The following is a 15,870-nucleotide window of genomic DNA, read 5'->3' as shown; positions in this document are numbered from 1 at the left end:
CACTTACCACCAACTCCTCCAACTTGTCTTTGTCTATGTCTTTTTGAAGGTCTACACTGCCCCTTCACACTTTTCATTGCTTCCAAGTTTTGAGTCAACTACAAATTTTGAAGTTGTCTAAATTATTAATATGTACCAGGAAGAGCAAGGGTGCCAACACTGCTTTGAGAAACTCCATGACAGATCTCCTTCCACCAGAAGAACATCCATTAATTAACTTAATGATACTTGTCATTCAGCAAATTCTGTATCCACATTGCCACTGTCCAGTTATTCCGTGGCTACACCCACTGGCAGTCTCTTTGGCTTTTGCCTTATTAAGTATCTTGTCATTGAAATTTCTTCTGCCCTCCACTTATCACAGAATTCTTTTTTGTTCTTCCTCTACACTTTCAACAACATTTTTGTTGCTCTTCAGCTCTGAGGAATGGTCACTGACCTAAAAGTTAACTTAAGTTTCTCTCCACAGATCTTGCCTGACTTAGTGAGCATTTCCAATTTTGCTTTTACTTCCATATTTAATATTTTTAAAGTACATTCATTTTGTCATAAGTTACAGTTGAAATACAAACTTTTATTTTGATTTAAATTACTATAATTCCACTTCTGAAGTAGTCAAGAAAGGAAAGCTATTAACATAAAACAAAAGATCTCTGGTTGCTGGAGATCTGAAACAAAAACAAAGTGCTGAAGAAACTCAGCAGGACTGGCTACATCTGTGGAGAAAGAAACCGAACTAATGTTTCGCATCCAGTGACTTTTGGTCACAACTGAAAGCAGCTGAGAAATTGTGTCATTTATGCTGATAATGGTGGGGATGTGGGTGAAGAACGAAGTGAGTCGAATGAATGGTGACAGTGCTCACAGAGAGAAAGAAAAGGGAAGCAGACAAAGGGTTTTCTGATAGTAAACCAGGACAGAAGTAAATGCTGACTTGATGATAGCAGGAAGCGTGAATAGTTGGCTGTGATGGGAGCAACCCATTACTGAAAAGGACCTGGGGTTGTGGGGGTCGGGGACAAACATTGAGGTGGTGTTAATGCACTGAAAAAGTGTTAAACTCATTGTTGAGTGCTGATGGCTGCAAGGTACCTAGGTGGAAGGGGAGGTGTTGTTCCTGCAGCTTGCATTGACCTTCGCTGCAGCATTACAGCAGGCCTGAGACAGAAACATTCGCCTGGGAACACACAATGGTGTGTTGAAATGGCAGACAATTGGAAGCTCGGTCATTTGTGCAGACAGAACAGTGATGTTCCACACAACGGTCCCCCCGTCTGTGTTTTGTCTCCCAATGTAGAGTAGGCCACATTGTGAACAGTGAAGAGAAATCAGAGTTAACATTTCGGGTTGACTGACCCCCTCCTCAGAACTGCAGTTTTGAGGAAGGGTCACTCAACTTGAAAAGTTAACTCTGATTTCTCTCCACAAATGCTGTCAGACCTGTTGAGCTTTTCCAGAAACTTCTATTTCTGTCTCTGATTTACAGCATCCACAGTTCTTTTGGTTTTTATTGTGAACAGTGAACACAGTACACTAGACTGAATGAAGTGCAGGTAACTGTCTGCTTCAACTGGAAGGCAAATGAAAATCATTACTAAGTTTGTTTTTAATAGCAAGAACAACTTTATGAAAATACTGTTAAATTAGTATGAAGATTAGTGGAAGACTTACTGCTCCTTTACAGTAAAGTCGCAGCTTTCCTGATGGCATCCGTACAATCACAGACATCCGTTTTCTATTGCTGTAAGAAACCAGATCACAGTCACACATGCCCCTTTAGTAGGTTTCAAAAGATTGTCAGAAATAAGTTTTTAAAATACAGCCTAGATCCTTCAGCTCAGTCACAGGTGACTTAGTGTTTGAGTACTTGCACATAATTAACAGTTTATACATCAATGGAAGAAGAAATTAAAAGTTGTAACTTGAGCACAATTTTTTTTTGACAGTTTCAAGGTACATTTAACATCCAGCAGTGTTGCACTAAGTCTTTATTTCAACTTGTGGCTGCATTCTTGAAAATCACCACTTTAAGTGAATCAATTTTAAGAGAATTAGGAGTGCCTATTCAAATAGTATACTAAACATAGGCAGAATTGTGCATGCCTCACTGAAATAAACTGCAACATAAAATGCATCATTAAATATATGGTAAAATAAATACGGTAAGGTACACAACAATTAAAAAAAAATTCATATAGCCATGCACATTTCGATTGACAATGCTCTATCTAGTGGTGGACCTTGGTTGGTGCAGGTATCAGCTGCCATCCTTGAAGTCACCAGCTCCAGGCACAAGATGGAGCCCAAGAGCAGAAGAAGCTACCAGCGAAGCTAGGAGCCCAGAGATGAATTTCCAGGAGCCAGATTAAGAATTGGAGGAGTTAGGGTGCAGGAGGCAAGATTGTACGTGAGATGGAAGGTAGTGCCCAAGGAGAAAGGGTGGGAAGTAACACTCGGGCTAGGCAGAGGCAAGATCAGGTGGAATGGCGAAGGGAGAAGCAAGGCACACAGACAAAGATTGGGTCAGAAGAAGACAGGAGTGGAGTTTGGAGTATAAGGTTGAGTGAGGAGGGAGTGCGTAGATCAGTTGGCTGGATGGCTGGTTTGCAATGCCGAGTGATGCCAACAGAACAATAACTTTGATCAGTTAAATACACTGCAACACAACATAATGAGTGTAGTTAGCACAAGATGCAATCTGATTCTTCCAAATTAAGAAAACAACTTCAAATACTTATCAACAATATCTCAGTGCAAAAATATTCACCTATGTCAACTTTTCCAACAGAAAAGCTTTCAAATTCATGTGATAGATCAATCAATTGGAAAGCATGAAATGTACAATTCCTAAGATTTCAAACAGCTTTTGGATTTGACACCAAATCAAATCCAGCCAATGTACATTCATTCTTTGGAACAGACTTTGAAGAACAAGTTAATATTACAAGAGAAGGAATTTCACGTGAAAAAAACATATGGTGGACTACTTTGTTTGTTTTTAGGGGTACTGACACTAGTATCACTAACAATAGCCCAGAAGAGAAATAACCACCCCATAAATCTCATACACATAAATTACATCACTAAGTTTCTTCAGACAGATCAATTTTAATCACTGATATAGTGGAAGCCAGCAAGGAGAAAGTAAAAAGACCAATTGCACCTCAAGTGCTTTGCAACTGGATATAGATTTTTCTAATTTATTAAATGAAACAGATGATTCAAGTTAAAGATTTGGGGAGAGCTAGGAGAGCTAAGGAAAAAGTGCACAGTAAATATTGTAAAAGGTAGTAATCCAGGCCCCACACCAAGAATGAAACTGTTAACAGTGTTTAAGATGAGGGGAACAAAGCAAGGGGAGGGAGGGATGCTGGCTTTTGAACCCTTGAGCGAATTTGTGATAATGTCACAGAGCTGCACATCACTGAATATGACAGAATCTTGAGATCACATGAATATGAGCATGTAAAAATGACAGAATAATCCTGAGCTAATGTAATTATAAATCTGAGAATATCTACGATTTCCATGTATTTCAGTATTTAGTATTTAATATATCATAAATGGTATTACTTCAAAATCTGAAGACAGTTCTTAACTCTGCCTTCCCCTCAACCAATCTGTCTTGAACTCAGTGTAGCATCAAGCCACAAGAAGAAGAAATACTGGCACTATTTTATCAACAATGTTAAAACAAAACAATGCTAAGTTAGTTGACCTTAAGTGGGGACTTATTGTACCATCAATAGAGTGAGTTAGAAACTTGGCTTCACTTATGTTGTTGAACAGTAACTAGTAGCCCTCCCAGAGTTCAGTTAAAGTATTCAGTAAATGGCTGAGCCATAACCTCTCTCAGGTTTGAGATAGCCTGTGCTGAGTTATCAAAGTGATAAGGAAGCAGAAGCACTACAACTGGTCTCAGCACTCCTGGCTTAGGGTGGGGCAAAATGTTTTGCTTCTCATTCTCAAACACCACAATTATGTTTGCCAGCATCAGATGAGAACAGGATTCAATTTGGTTGTAATGTTCACAATCTGCACACTTTATCAAGAATGATCAAGGCTTTGATACTGGAGTTCCTGGGGCTGTTGGACCTGTGCATAAGGCAAATTACAGCCCGTTGAACTTGATTTTGAAACACAATCACTGCTTCCATTTTCTCTTGTGAATTTTGTAACCAATTACACCTCCTCTGGACACATTTTCTTCTTATAGTTGTCGCTCTTTCTGCTTGCCACCATCATGCCTTTTGCCATTAAATCACTCCTGTCCTTGATCTCAAGCCCTTGGATTTGTTCTTTCCTTGAATCCCCTCTCTCTAACTTACTTAACTCTGTACTCATGTAAAAAAAAATGCCTGTTTCGTAATTGCTCATAACACCTTACAGTGCTGATGGCCGTCAAGCTGCAACATTAGTTCACGGTTCGGCCATCTGTCCTGAGTCAGACCTGCCCCTATTCAAATCAAGAATGCCTTGCTCAATAAATTGCAGAAGGCAACATGGTGATGGAAATGGGAGATCTCAGATTGCACAGGGCAAAAATCAGGGCCAATGAGATACAAGGTTTGCAAATTAACATGGGATGACTTAAGAAAGAGGGCAAATTAAAGTGAGCAAGCTGAATTACAAATTAGTTAAGAGAGAGATAGAGGGAAAACAACACTGGATTTAGAGAGAATAAGAAGCACAGAAAAAAAAACTTTAAATTCAAAATGACATTTTTAAAATTTAACAAACACTTCCCAGTCCAAAGGAATACCACTCCACACTAATTTAGTTAATTCTTGGTGCCATTAAAGGGGAGTTGTGCTCATAACTATGGACTCTAAATCGTGGTGGCAGGTTTAGCTTGCACCTAGCATGCAAATTTAGCAACCTCAGATGTTTCATTGCATTTCTCTATTGAGGTAGACAGAGAGATGCTGTTTTTGAAAAATTGATGGTTGAATGGTGCAACTTCTGAATGTTCACATTTAACTGTATATCTGTTTCTCGCCTAAAGTCTATGCACTATTTAAAATAGGTAACGATAATCACCATTTGCCTTACCATTATCTTGGAGTGCAAAATCAAGCTCCATTTTCTCTTGGCAAATGCTTCTTGACCTACTTTTAATTATTAACACCTCCATGGATTACCACCTTGACTTGGGAGAGAGGCTTGTGCACTGTGATGATCCCTTTAGTGACACTGCCAGCTTGTTCCTGATAGGACTATTCAAGGCACAAGGTCAGGCAAGGAAGGCACCTGACAAAGCATGGCCCAAAGCATTCTCAACAGCAGAACGGACAAAGACAACACTGCTTTATTGGTTAGTGCATTGAGTATAGGAGTTGGGAGGTCATGGTGCAACTGTACACGCCATTGGTTGTGCCACTTTTGGAATACTGTGTGCAATTCTGGTCACCCTGTTACAGGAAGGATGTTGTGAAACTTGGAAGAGTTCAGAAGAGATTTACAAGCATGTGGCCTGGGTTGGAGGGTTTGAGCTATTGGGAGAGGCTGAATAGGCTGGGGCTATTTTCTCTGGAACGTCAAAGGCTGAGGGGTGACCTTATAGAGATTTATAAAATCATGAGGGGCATGGATAGTGTAAATAGACGAGGTCTTTTCCCCAGGGTGGAAGAAGTCTAAAACTAGAGGGCATAGGTTTATGGTGAGAGGGGAAAGATTCAAAAGGGACCTAAGGGTCAACTTTTTCATGTAGAGGGTGGTGGGTGTATGGAAATGAGTTTCCAGAGGAAGTGGGGGAGGCTGGTACAAAACTTAAAAGGCACCTGGATGTGTGTATGAATAAGAAGGGTTTAGAAGGATATGGGCCAAATGCTGGCAAATGGAACTAGATTTATCTGGGATATCTGGTCGGCATGGACGAGTTGGACCAAAGGGTCTGTTTCCGTACTGTACCTCTCTATGACTCAATGAATCTAACTGTGAAGGCAATAGACGGCTGTGGAGGCAAAGTTGCTCCGGCAGATCGAATGATGCCACTGAAATCTGATCACTATTACATCAAAATGGACAATAGCAGAGCCCCTCTTCCCTACTTACCAAGGTCACATTCAGGCTTCTGCCAGGGTCCACTTTCTAAACCCTGTGGTGATGGAGAATTGGTAACAAGGACAGAGCTGTGAACCTGGGAGTCCCTCAACAAGAGTCTGTATACAGTTGACAGTTCAGAAAAAGTCACCGGGTGCCTGAAAGAGCTGTCTTTGGGCAACAGCTTCTTGGACTGAGCAGCCCCCTTCAGAATTCCCTCAACTCACTCCAAATAGGAAGGGGCTAGAACTGATGGCCTTAAAACAGACTGTCCCACTTTCTCCTGGTTGGGGAACACCACACACTCCGTCTTTACCATCAAAGGAAGAAAACTCTAAGGTTTGCAACTGGGAGTGTTAGAACACAGATGAATAATCTCAAGAACAACAGTTTGGAAAAAAGAACTGCAATCACATCTCATTAACAATGAACACTGCTGCCTTCAGTGCAATCTGCCCTTCCGTGGAGGGGCAGCTGCAGGAACAAGCAGGGCTTACATCTTCTACTGGAAAGAAAGGTTTGACGTGATCCTCTTGGCTGTAGAGTTGCCTTTGCCATCTGGATCAGGATACTGGATACATCACCAGAATTCACCAATTGTACAAATGAAAAACTTGTGGCACTTCACCCACAATTCAGAGTGTTACCAACTGAGTTGACATGAACCTAGACTTCTACACAAAATTTTACATTTTGCAACATGACTCCACTTTGCGTGCTAGCAAAGGCTGATCTCTCACTAGCACTGGACCTTAAAATACATCAAAATGGCCAGAAAAGTCAACTAGTGAAGTTAGCATTTTGTTACTACAAAAAAGTAATTTTGACGGCAAGTGTAAAATACTAATTTTTATGTAGACCATGAACATTAAAAATCTGCCCTTGTGAAGAGTAAGCATTTATCGAGCTAAAATAGATCAAAATAAGATTGCGTCTCATCTGCAAGAGAAATTCAATAGAAATAATTTTCTCCAGTAGAACTTCCATATTAGTGATCAATAAACATCTGTACAGCAATGTGAGATTGGTACAGAATAAAATTATTGGTGCATGAATAAACATTGAGGTGGCCCACTGCTAAATACTCAGCCTATCCTAAACAAAATAAATGGACTAAAACTAGTTGTAAATTAAACCAATTTCCTGTAGTGGTCAAATAACTCAGCATTGTTATAATTTATAGAAGTTCTTTGGTATAGCACAGAGCAATGACAATAACATTCTGCTGTTCGCGCCTATTTCGATCAGGCTGTATCAGCTGCTATGTGCAAGCAGTTACTTGGAGCCACTATTGAGAAACAATGCTGTAAATTGCCCCAAATGTATGGTGGTGGATGCCTGTGACAGATTAACTACTTCACAGGCACGGCATACACTCCCTAGTGGCATATTATATATTGTTTATGACTTCCTCACTAATCTAAAAACACTGTAAAACATCTCCAAAGACACTTCAGTCATAGTTTTAAGGATGGTTTTGTAATGTGCTATATTAAAAATCATTCCTCAAATCAGACCGCTGCTTACACTGGGGAATGGAGTAGTCAATAATTGGACAGATTTTGCAGTAACAATGAAGGAACAGTGCTTACTGTTCTTATCTACTTCTCTGTCTACACATATCGCCTGACTGAACTTTTCTTTTAGCCTTTTTTTCCTTATTGTAACACTTATCTTTTACCTTGAAGACAGCTGTCCACAAAGTTTCTGTAGCACTCACAACACAGACTTGTTCTAATCTGTCATCTGACATGTGTAAAATCCTCTTAATATTAATATTAAACACGAGTAATGAAAGAAGGACCAGCGATGGCTGACCTTGTGATGAAAGGTCCTTGATGAACCAGCTGAAGATAGTTGAGCCTAGGTCACTATCCTGAGGAACTGCTGCAGAGATGTTCTGGAGCCGAGATGATTTACCTCCAACAACCACAACCATCTTCCTTTGTGCCAAGCATGACTCTAACCAATGGAGACTTTGCTCCCTGATTCTTACTGATTCCAGTTTTGTTAAGGCTCCTTGATGACAGGGGCTGTCACTCTCACATCACCTCTAGAATTCAGCTCTTTTGGTCAAGTCTGAACCAACGCTGTATTGAGGCCAGGAAATGAGTGTCCCTGGCAGAATCCAAACTGGCCATTAGAGAGCAGGTTATCGCTGAGCAATCGCTGCTGGATAGCACTACTGATGACACCTTCCATCACTTTATCAACGATCGATAACAGACTGATGATAATTGGCTGGGTTCAGCTTGTCCTGCTTTTCCTGTATGGGACATACCTGGGCAATTTTTCACATTGTCAGGTAGAAGCCAGTGTTGTAACTATAACTGGAGCTGCTTGGCTAGGGGAGTGGCAAGTTCCAGAGCACAAATTTTCAGTACTATTGCTGAAATGTTTTCAGGACTGGTAACTTTGCCGTGTCCAGTACCTCTACCATTTCTTGCTATTACGTCCAGTCAACCGGTGATGCTGGGACCTCCAGAGGAAGCCAAGATAGATCATTCACTTCAGAGATAGTAGGAACTGCAGATGCTGGAGAATCTGAGATAACAAGGTGTAGAGCTGGATGAACACAGCAGGCCAAGAAGCATCAGAGGAGCAGGAAGGCTGATGTTTCGGGCCTAGACCCTTCTTCATTTCTGAAGGAGGGTCTAGGCCCGAAACGTCAGTCTTCCTGCTCCGCTCATCCAGCTCTACACCTAGATCATTCACTTGCCACTTCTGGCCGTGCTGGGCTTCTCCATCATTGAGGATGGGGATATGGTGAAGCCAGCTCCTCCATTAAGTTGTTTAATTTCCCATCACTATTCAATCCTTCAGCTCTATCCATCACTTGCAGCTTGTTTGACTTGCGAATATCCTGGTGTTGTAGTTTTAATAGGTTGGCATCTTATTTTTAAATTTATCTGCTGCTTCTCCGGGCATAACCTCCTGCACTCTCCGTTGAACCATGATTCATCCCTTGGCTTGAGTGTATTAGTAGAAATGGGGATATATGGAGTTATGAAATTACAGCGTTTAAGTACAATTCTGCAGCTGCTGATGGACTAAAACACTTCACGATGCCCATGAGTCCTTAAGTGGTGATTTCAGAATGCACAGAACACATACATTCCAAAAAGAGTGCAAAAAATTCCAAGAAATGGATCCCCATTGGTGGTTAAAGAGAAAAGTTAAAAATTGCAAACTTAAAGAAAAAGTATATAACTGTGCAAAGGTGGGTGGCAGATTAGAAAATTCATCAGAATATTTAAACAAAAAAGTGACAAATAACTAAAATAAAAAAAATGGGAAGAATTAGAATAAAGGAGAAGGCTAGCCAGAAACACAAAAAGCAGATAGGAACAATTTCTGTATGTATCTTACAAGTTAACAAAATGCGCACTGGTCCTACATAAAGTGAGTTTGGAGAATTAGAGATGGAGATAAATTGAATAGATACCTTTGATTCAGTCTTCACTTTCATGGATACAAGTAATATCCCAGAAGCAGCAATAAATTTGGAAATTGAGAGAGGGAGGAACTCAGGAAAAATCACAGTCACCAGAGAAGTAGACTAAGTAAATTGTTGGAGGTTTGAGCTGTTAAGTGCCTGGGTCCTGATGGACTTCATTCTAGGGTCTTGAAAGAAGTGGATAGTGAGCTAGTTTATACATTGATTTAAGTTTTCTCAAATCAGGGAAAGTCCAATAGATTGGATAATAGCAAATATAACACCTTCATTCAAAAAGGGACGTAGACAGAAGACAGAAGGCAGGAAACGATGGATCAGTTAGGTTAACATCTGTCATTAGGTAAATATTCAACATTATTATTAAAGTTATAGCAGACTACTTGAATAAACTCAAGATAATCATGCAAAGTCAACATAGTTTTGTCAAAGGGAAATCACATTTAACCAATCTATTGGAAGTAATGATGTGCTGTGGATAACGGGGAAGCAGCGGATCTTCTGTACTTAGATTTCGAGAAGGCATTGATAATGTGCCATATCAGATGTTACTGCAGAAAGTAAAACTCATGGTGTAAATGTTGTGGCATGGATAGAAGGTAGGCTGACTAACAGGAAGTGGAAAGTAGGAATAAAAGGTTATAGACTCAGAGTCATACAGCACGAAAACAGATCCTTCAGTCCAACTTGTCCAAGCCAACTAGATATCCTAAATTAATCTAGTCCCATTTGCTAGCATTTGGCCCATATCCCTCTAAACCCTTCCTATTCATATACCCATCCAGATGGCTTTTAAATGCTGTAATTGTACCAGCCTCCACCACTTCCTCTGGCAGCTTGTTCCATACATGCACCATCCTCTGCACGACAAAATTACCCCTCAGATCCGTTGTAAATCTTTCCCCTCTCACCTAAAACCTCTGCCCTCTAGGTTTGGACTCTTCCACCCTAGAAAAAAGACCTTGCCTATTTGCCCTACCCACATTGCTCATGATTTTACAAACGTCTATAAGGTTGCCCTCAGCCTCTGATGCTGCAGGAAAAAAAGCCTCAGCCTAATCAGCCTCTCCCTATCAACCCTCCAGTCCCAGCAACATCCTCGTAAGTCTTTTCTGCACACTCTCAACTTTAACAATATCTTTTCTATAGAAAGGCAATCAGAATTGAATGCAGTATTCTAAAAATGTGACCAATGTCCTGTACAGCTGCAACATGACCTCCCAACTACTTTACTCATTGCACTGACCAATAAAAGCATAGATACCATGGCCTTCTGCGACTCCAATTTCAAGGAACTATGAATGTGCACTCCAAGGTCTCTTTGTTCAATAATGGTAAGATCCTGGGGAGTGTTAAGTGTATAAATCCTACCCTGATTAGCCTTTCCAAAACGTAGCACCTCACATTTATCCAGATTAAATTCCATTGCCATTACCTGGCAAAGCTCAATGACAAAGTTTGTCATCTTTCACATCATATTTTCTTCATGGTCTCAATACTGCTAGGTCCTTGCTCCAGTTTTGTTCCTTGGAATCTCAAAAAATGTGTGTCAATTTATATATTTGTCGTCCTGCTAAATTTTCACGTTTCTAATTGGGACCTACTTCACGTTCTTCTGTTTCAAGTTATTCTTCCCAAGAACGTCAAACAAATGATAGCTTATTGTTTTCTGATCTTTCCTTCTTTTTATAAAACATGGCATATCGAGTTGGTACAAAAACAGAAGTTGCTGGAGAAGCTCAGCAGGTCTGGCAGCGTCTATGAAGAAAAAGTCAGAGTTAACGTTTCTGGTCCGGTGATCCTTCCTCAATTTTTTTCTTCACAGATTCTGCCAGACCTGCTGAGATTTTCCAGCAACTTTGTTTTTGTTCCTGATTTATAGCATCCACAGTTCTTTCAGTTTTTATATGGAAGTTGGTCATGTCTTGTATCTGACCTTCACTTTAGCTTCTTAATTTAAAAAGTAATTGCACTGAAATTAAAAGTGTCAATTGAAAAGTTATTTCCTCAATATCAGAAAATACAAATCACTCCTCTCAACAACTCAAGCTGTTTGCCAGATACATTTCTGAACACAAGTTATTCTTTGCTTTTGAGAAGACAACATAAATAAAAAAAAAATGAACTGTACAAACACCAAACAAAATATTTAATCAACTGAAGCTCAAAAGGAATCTGGGAGAAACTGCTGAATAAAAATTGTGAGAAACCCCAATATGTCTGGCTACAGTAGAATGAACAGCGTGTAATAGAAGTTACATAAATTTACATTTCACAATGAAAAGATTGGAAATATGCATATTCACAACAGAATATTCATGTACAGAACATATGGACTGCGATTTCCCCAAGTAGTAAAACATGGCTGGGTTATAAAGCATTATTTTCTACTTTAAAGCAGTACTTTCAAGCCTTTTTTTAGGCTGATACTCAGGCTAAGTATACATGTGAAAGGATTCCTATTAATTCAGCCATAAATGTATATGTTTTATTTAGGGTTGGAAGAAGGGGCACAAGGAAGCATAGTGATCTGCAATGAGTCAAAGCAGAGTTTCAGTAAGGCAAAGTCATGTAGGGATGTTTCACTGAAGATAAGAATTTCCATTTTGTTATATTAAGGGGAAGGGAGCAATACATTGGATGTCAGTTGCAACAGTGATGACTGTAAGACTTACTGTTTTATAGGATGCTGGTGATTGAATTTTGGAAAGTCTGAAGTCAAAGGAACTGATAGGGTATTAGAGAAAAAGAATAAAAGTGATGAAGGCAAAAATAGTAATTGCGAGGTAGCTGGTAGTGAAAATATACCTAGATAGTACAGGTTATATTAATTGAAGCTTGACTCCAGGTTGTACTGAACACTGAAGAATATGATATTTTACTACTTTTTGAGCCTACAACTGCAATAACTTGCAACACCAAATGTTTCACAACTAATTAAAATGAATGAAATACAACAGAGCAGAAATTGATTCAACAGTGAATTTTGTTGATGGGTTGGATCAAGATTTGAAGAGGAACAATATTTTAACTTCAGTAAGCTTCAACAAAGCCAAGCCAAACCAAACCACTTGGACTGCAGTGGTTCAAGATGGCAGCTCACCAGCACCTTCTCAAGGGCAATTAGGGGCAGGCAATAAATTTTGGCCAGCCAGTGATGCTCACGTCCCAACAATTAAAAAATTCCCAACTTTTGTTTTATTTTCTTCTTTTACAACGCAAATCCCCTTTCACGTTCTTAAATAGTTCTCCATGTATAAAGGTACTTTGAGTGAAGATTATATTTGACAAAGAAGTTAAAACCACTCTGCAATTAGGTTCTCATTTGTGGTTGGCTATGTAATTTTCTGTTTCATAAGTATTACATGGCTTGCTGCAGAGATTTGCTTTTGCAGTGTTTTTCCAAGAATGAGGTGCCCTCATGTTAATTTGGTCCTTTCTTCCCTAACCAGGTTTTGTGCCATCTTAGTGAATAAAGAAGGTGGACCTTGGGTTTTCTTCTTTCCTTGCGCAGGAACAGTCACACGGCTATAGTTTATCCCACAATGACATTTCTGTCTACCTTTGATGACTGTTCACCTTTCTGCTTATTAAGAATCTACCTCTCCCTTAAAAATATTCAAAAACTCTGCTTCTACTACTTCCAGGAAGAGAATTCCAAAAACTCACAACTCAGAGAAAAGGATTTCTTCTCCTCTTGGTCATATATGAGAGACATCTTATTTGTAAACACTAGTTTGAGATTCTCCCAACAACAAAAATATCCTTCCCACCGTCAACAGCCTTCAGGATCTTATTTGTTTCAATCAAGTCATTTTTATTTTTCTAAACTCTGCCAGATATAAACCTCATCTGTCAAACCTCTCCTCATAATAAGACCCTGCCATTCCACATATTATTTGGGTAAACCTTCCCTGAACTATTTCCAATGCATGCATTTCCTTCCTTAAACAAACAAGGTGACCAGTACTGTACACAGTACTCCAGATGTGATCCTATGCCTTGTTTAACTAAAGCACAACTTCTCGGTGTTCAATTCCACTCGAAATAAATTATAACATTCTATTAGCTATCCCATTCACTTGATACCTCCATACTAAACTTCTGCGATTTGCGATGTATATTTGCAACAGTTATTACTTTATTCATGCAAGATTACATAAGCAAGATCTTAAGCCTTATATTTTCTTCTCTTAGTTTTGACCCTACAGATGATACACGTAATTTATTATTGTGTGCAGCCTGAACAATTTAATATCTGGAAGAAACAATGCTTCCAATTGCCATATAACTGTTTATGAAACCATTAGTTATAAACAAAGTAGTGCAGCATGTTTATCTCCAAATGCTGGAAGCATTTACTGAATAAGATAGAGGCTAACTACAGGTCCGGAAACTATAGCCTTACTAAAAACTTCACGCTCTTAATCTTCCTACTCAGAACTGGAACGTGAAGAAGTATTATAATGTGGGACAATTCAACCTCAGCGCACAGCAGGGGTGAGCGAGAGAAGAGAAAGAGAGGCAGGCAAGATACTTGCTGTATATTATATCTCATTGATAGATTAAGTCATTGTTTAAGGCTAATCATCACCTGCAATTGGCTTACTGGAATCTGTATTTAATTTAGTCCACACTCTTAGTAAATATTTCTACCTTAGGTTAGTTAAGTACGTTCCCATACACTTGTGGCTTGCAAAATGTCCACATGGTATTTCCAATAAGGGAAACTAAGTTTAAACAACAGAACCTATGAATTTAGCTATATGTCGGCAGCAGCAAATCTCTATTTGTAAAGGATTTGGGAGAGCTGGAATATCAGAAAAAAATGAAAAGGCCATGACCAGGGCCTGACCATGACCGTGCTACCCAGTGCAACATCAGGTGCATATGCACTCAATGTCCCACCATCTCAGCAAGGAACGATGGACGTGCATTACATAGTCCAGACATTTACTTATGGATCCTTAAGCTCCCGGAACCAGAGCGGCAGCCAAAGCACCATTGGGAGGAGGCAGTGGCATAGTGGTATGGCTACTGGACTAGTAATCCAGTGGTCAGCTTCTACAGACATGGGTTCAAATTCCAACATGGAAACTGGTGAATTGTGAACAAAAGGTGTAATTATAAGCTAGTCCAACGGTGGCCATGTAATAATTCTCAATTGTTGTAAAGCAAAACAACACCTGGTTCATTCATGTCCTTCAGAGAAGTAAATTTAGTTCCTTTACCTGGTCTGGGCTACATGGAACTCCAGATCCACTCCTAACAGTTTTTTGAAATGGCTTCAGTAAGCCAGTCAGATTTTCCATTCCCTCTGCCACCAAACAAGGCCAATGTTAGTTCCCTGACTAGCTTTAATGTGGTCTTAGTTTTGGCTCTTACAGTGTTCCACACACAGTCGCAGCAGAAGTACAGAGAATTCTTGTCCTATGGTACCCACTAGATGTTGAAGTTCAGAAACAGGCTCATTGGAAGACAGGAAATAGAAGCGGGGTAGGCCATTCAGCTTATAAAGCGTACTCTGCTGTTCAACAGATCATGGCTGATTAACTACCTCCATGCCATTTTGCCCCACTATCTCCAAATGCTCAATGATTGAACTTCTACATCTCTTGCAGCAGAGAATTCCAAAGATTCATCACTCTTTGAGTTAAGAAATTTTTCTCATCTCAACCTTAAATAGGCTCCACATTGGGGACAGCCCATGTTCGAAAAGGATATGAAAAGGACACATTAACCTTAATTAAATCCAGTGTATAATGTTGGAGTTCATTATCAGAGTATATTTAAAGAGCACCTTTACTGCAGTAACCCAGCAAACATCAGGCAATATCAGGCCTACATGCATTCAATGACCCACTATCGCAGCAAGGAATAATGGACATGCAGTACGTAGTCCAGAGATTTACTTTTGGACCCATAAGCTCCAGGAAACAGAGTGGCAGCAAAATCACCACTGGGAGGTGGCAAATATCCTGGTGAGGGAAAGGAATAAACTGTTTAAACAGCTCTCTGTAAATGTCAAAGATTTAAACGTCCTAGTAGGTGATGGTAAGCCTCACAACATGGTGTACCTAAACTCTGAATGTGCATTTGATAGACATTTCACATACAGGTAGTTCACAAATAACACGATAGTTGCATCCTTGTGTGACCTTGTGCTATACAAAGTCGCATTATAGAAAACCGCCATAGAAAATCACGTTGTAGGGAAATCATTATAAAAAATCTCTATTTTGTACAGTAGAAAGTTTGCATTATCCAAACAGTGTCCACTATTCATCCATTGCGTTACTGCCAATTCACATTAACAAAACATGTGTTATCACAGAAATACCTGTATAAGATTGTTGTTTAAGTTGAAAATGGTC

General features: G+C 39.6%; 1 protein-coding gene across 1 annotated transcript in view; it reads right to left on the bottom strand.

Moving 5' to 3' along the window:
• Positions 1 to 15,870, bottom strand: part of LOC109916449 (probable phospholipid-transporting ATPase IA) — a 274,955-nt gene that overhangs the window by 151,005 nt on the left and 108,080 nt on the right. The window contains exon 17 of the mRNA XM_048600569.1: positions 1,672 to 1,741. Coding sequence (XP_048456526.1) covers positions 1,672 to 1,741 — 70 coding nt within the window. The remainder of the gene's footprint in view (positions 1 to 1,671; positions 1,742 to 15,870) is intronic.

This window comes from Rhincodon typus, chromosome 1, assembly GCF_021869965.1.
Source record: "Rhincodon typus isolate 14 chromosome 1, sRhiTyp1.1, whole genome shotgun sequence".
Classification (NCBI taxonomy): Eukaryota; Metazoa; Chordata; class Chondrichthyes; order Orectolobiformes; family Rhincodontidae; genus Rhincodon; species Rhincodon typus.
Note: the sequence above shows the minus strand (reverse complement) of the source record. Positions and strands in the feature narration are given on the sequence as shown.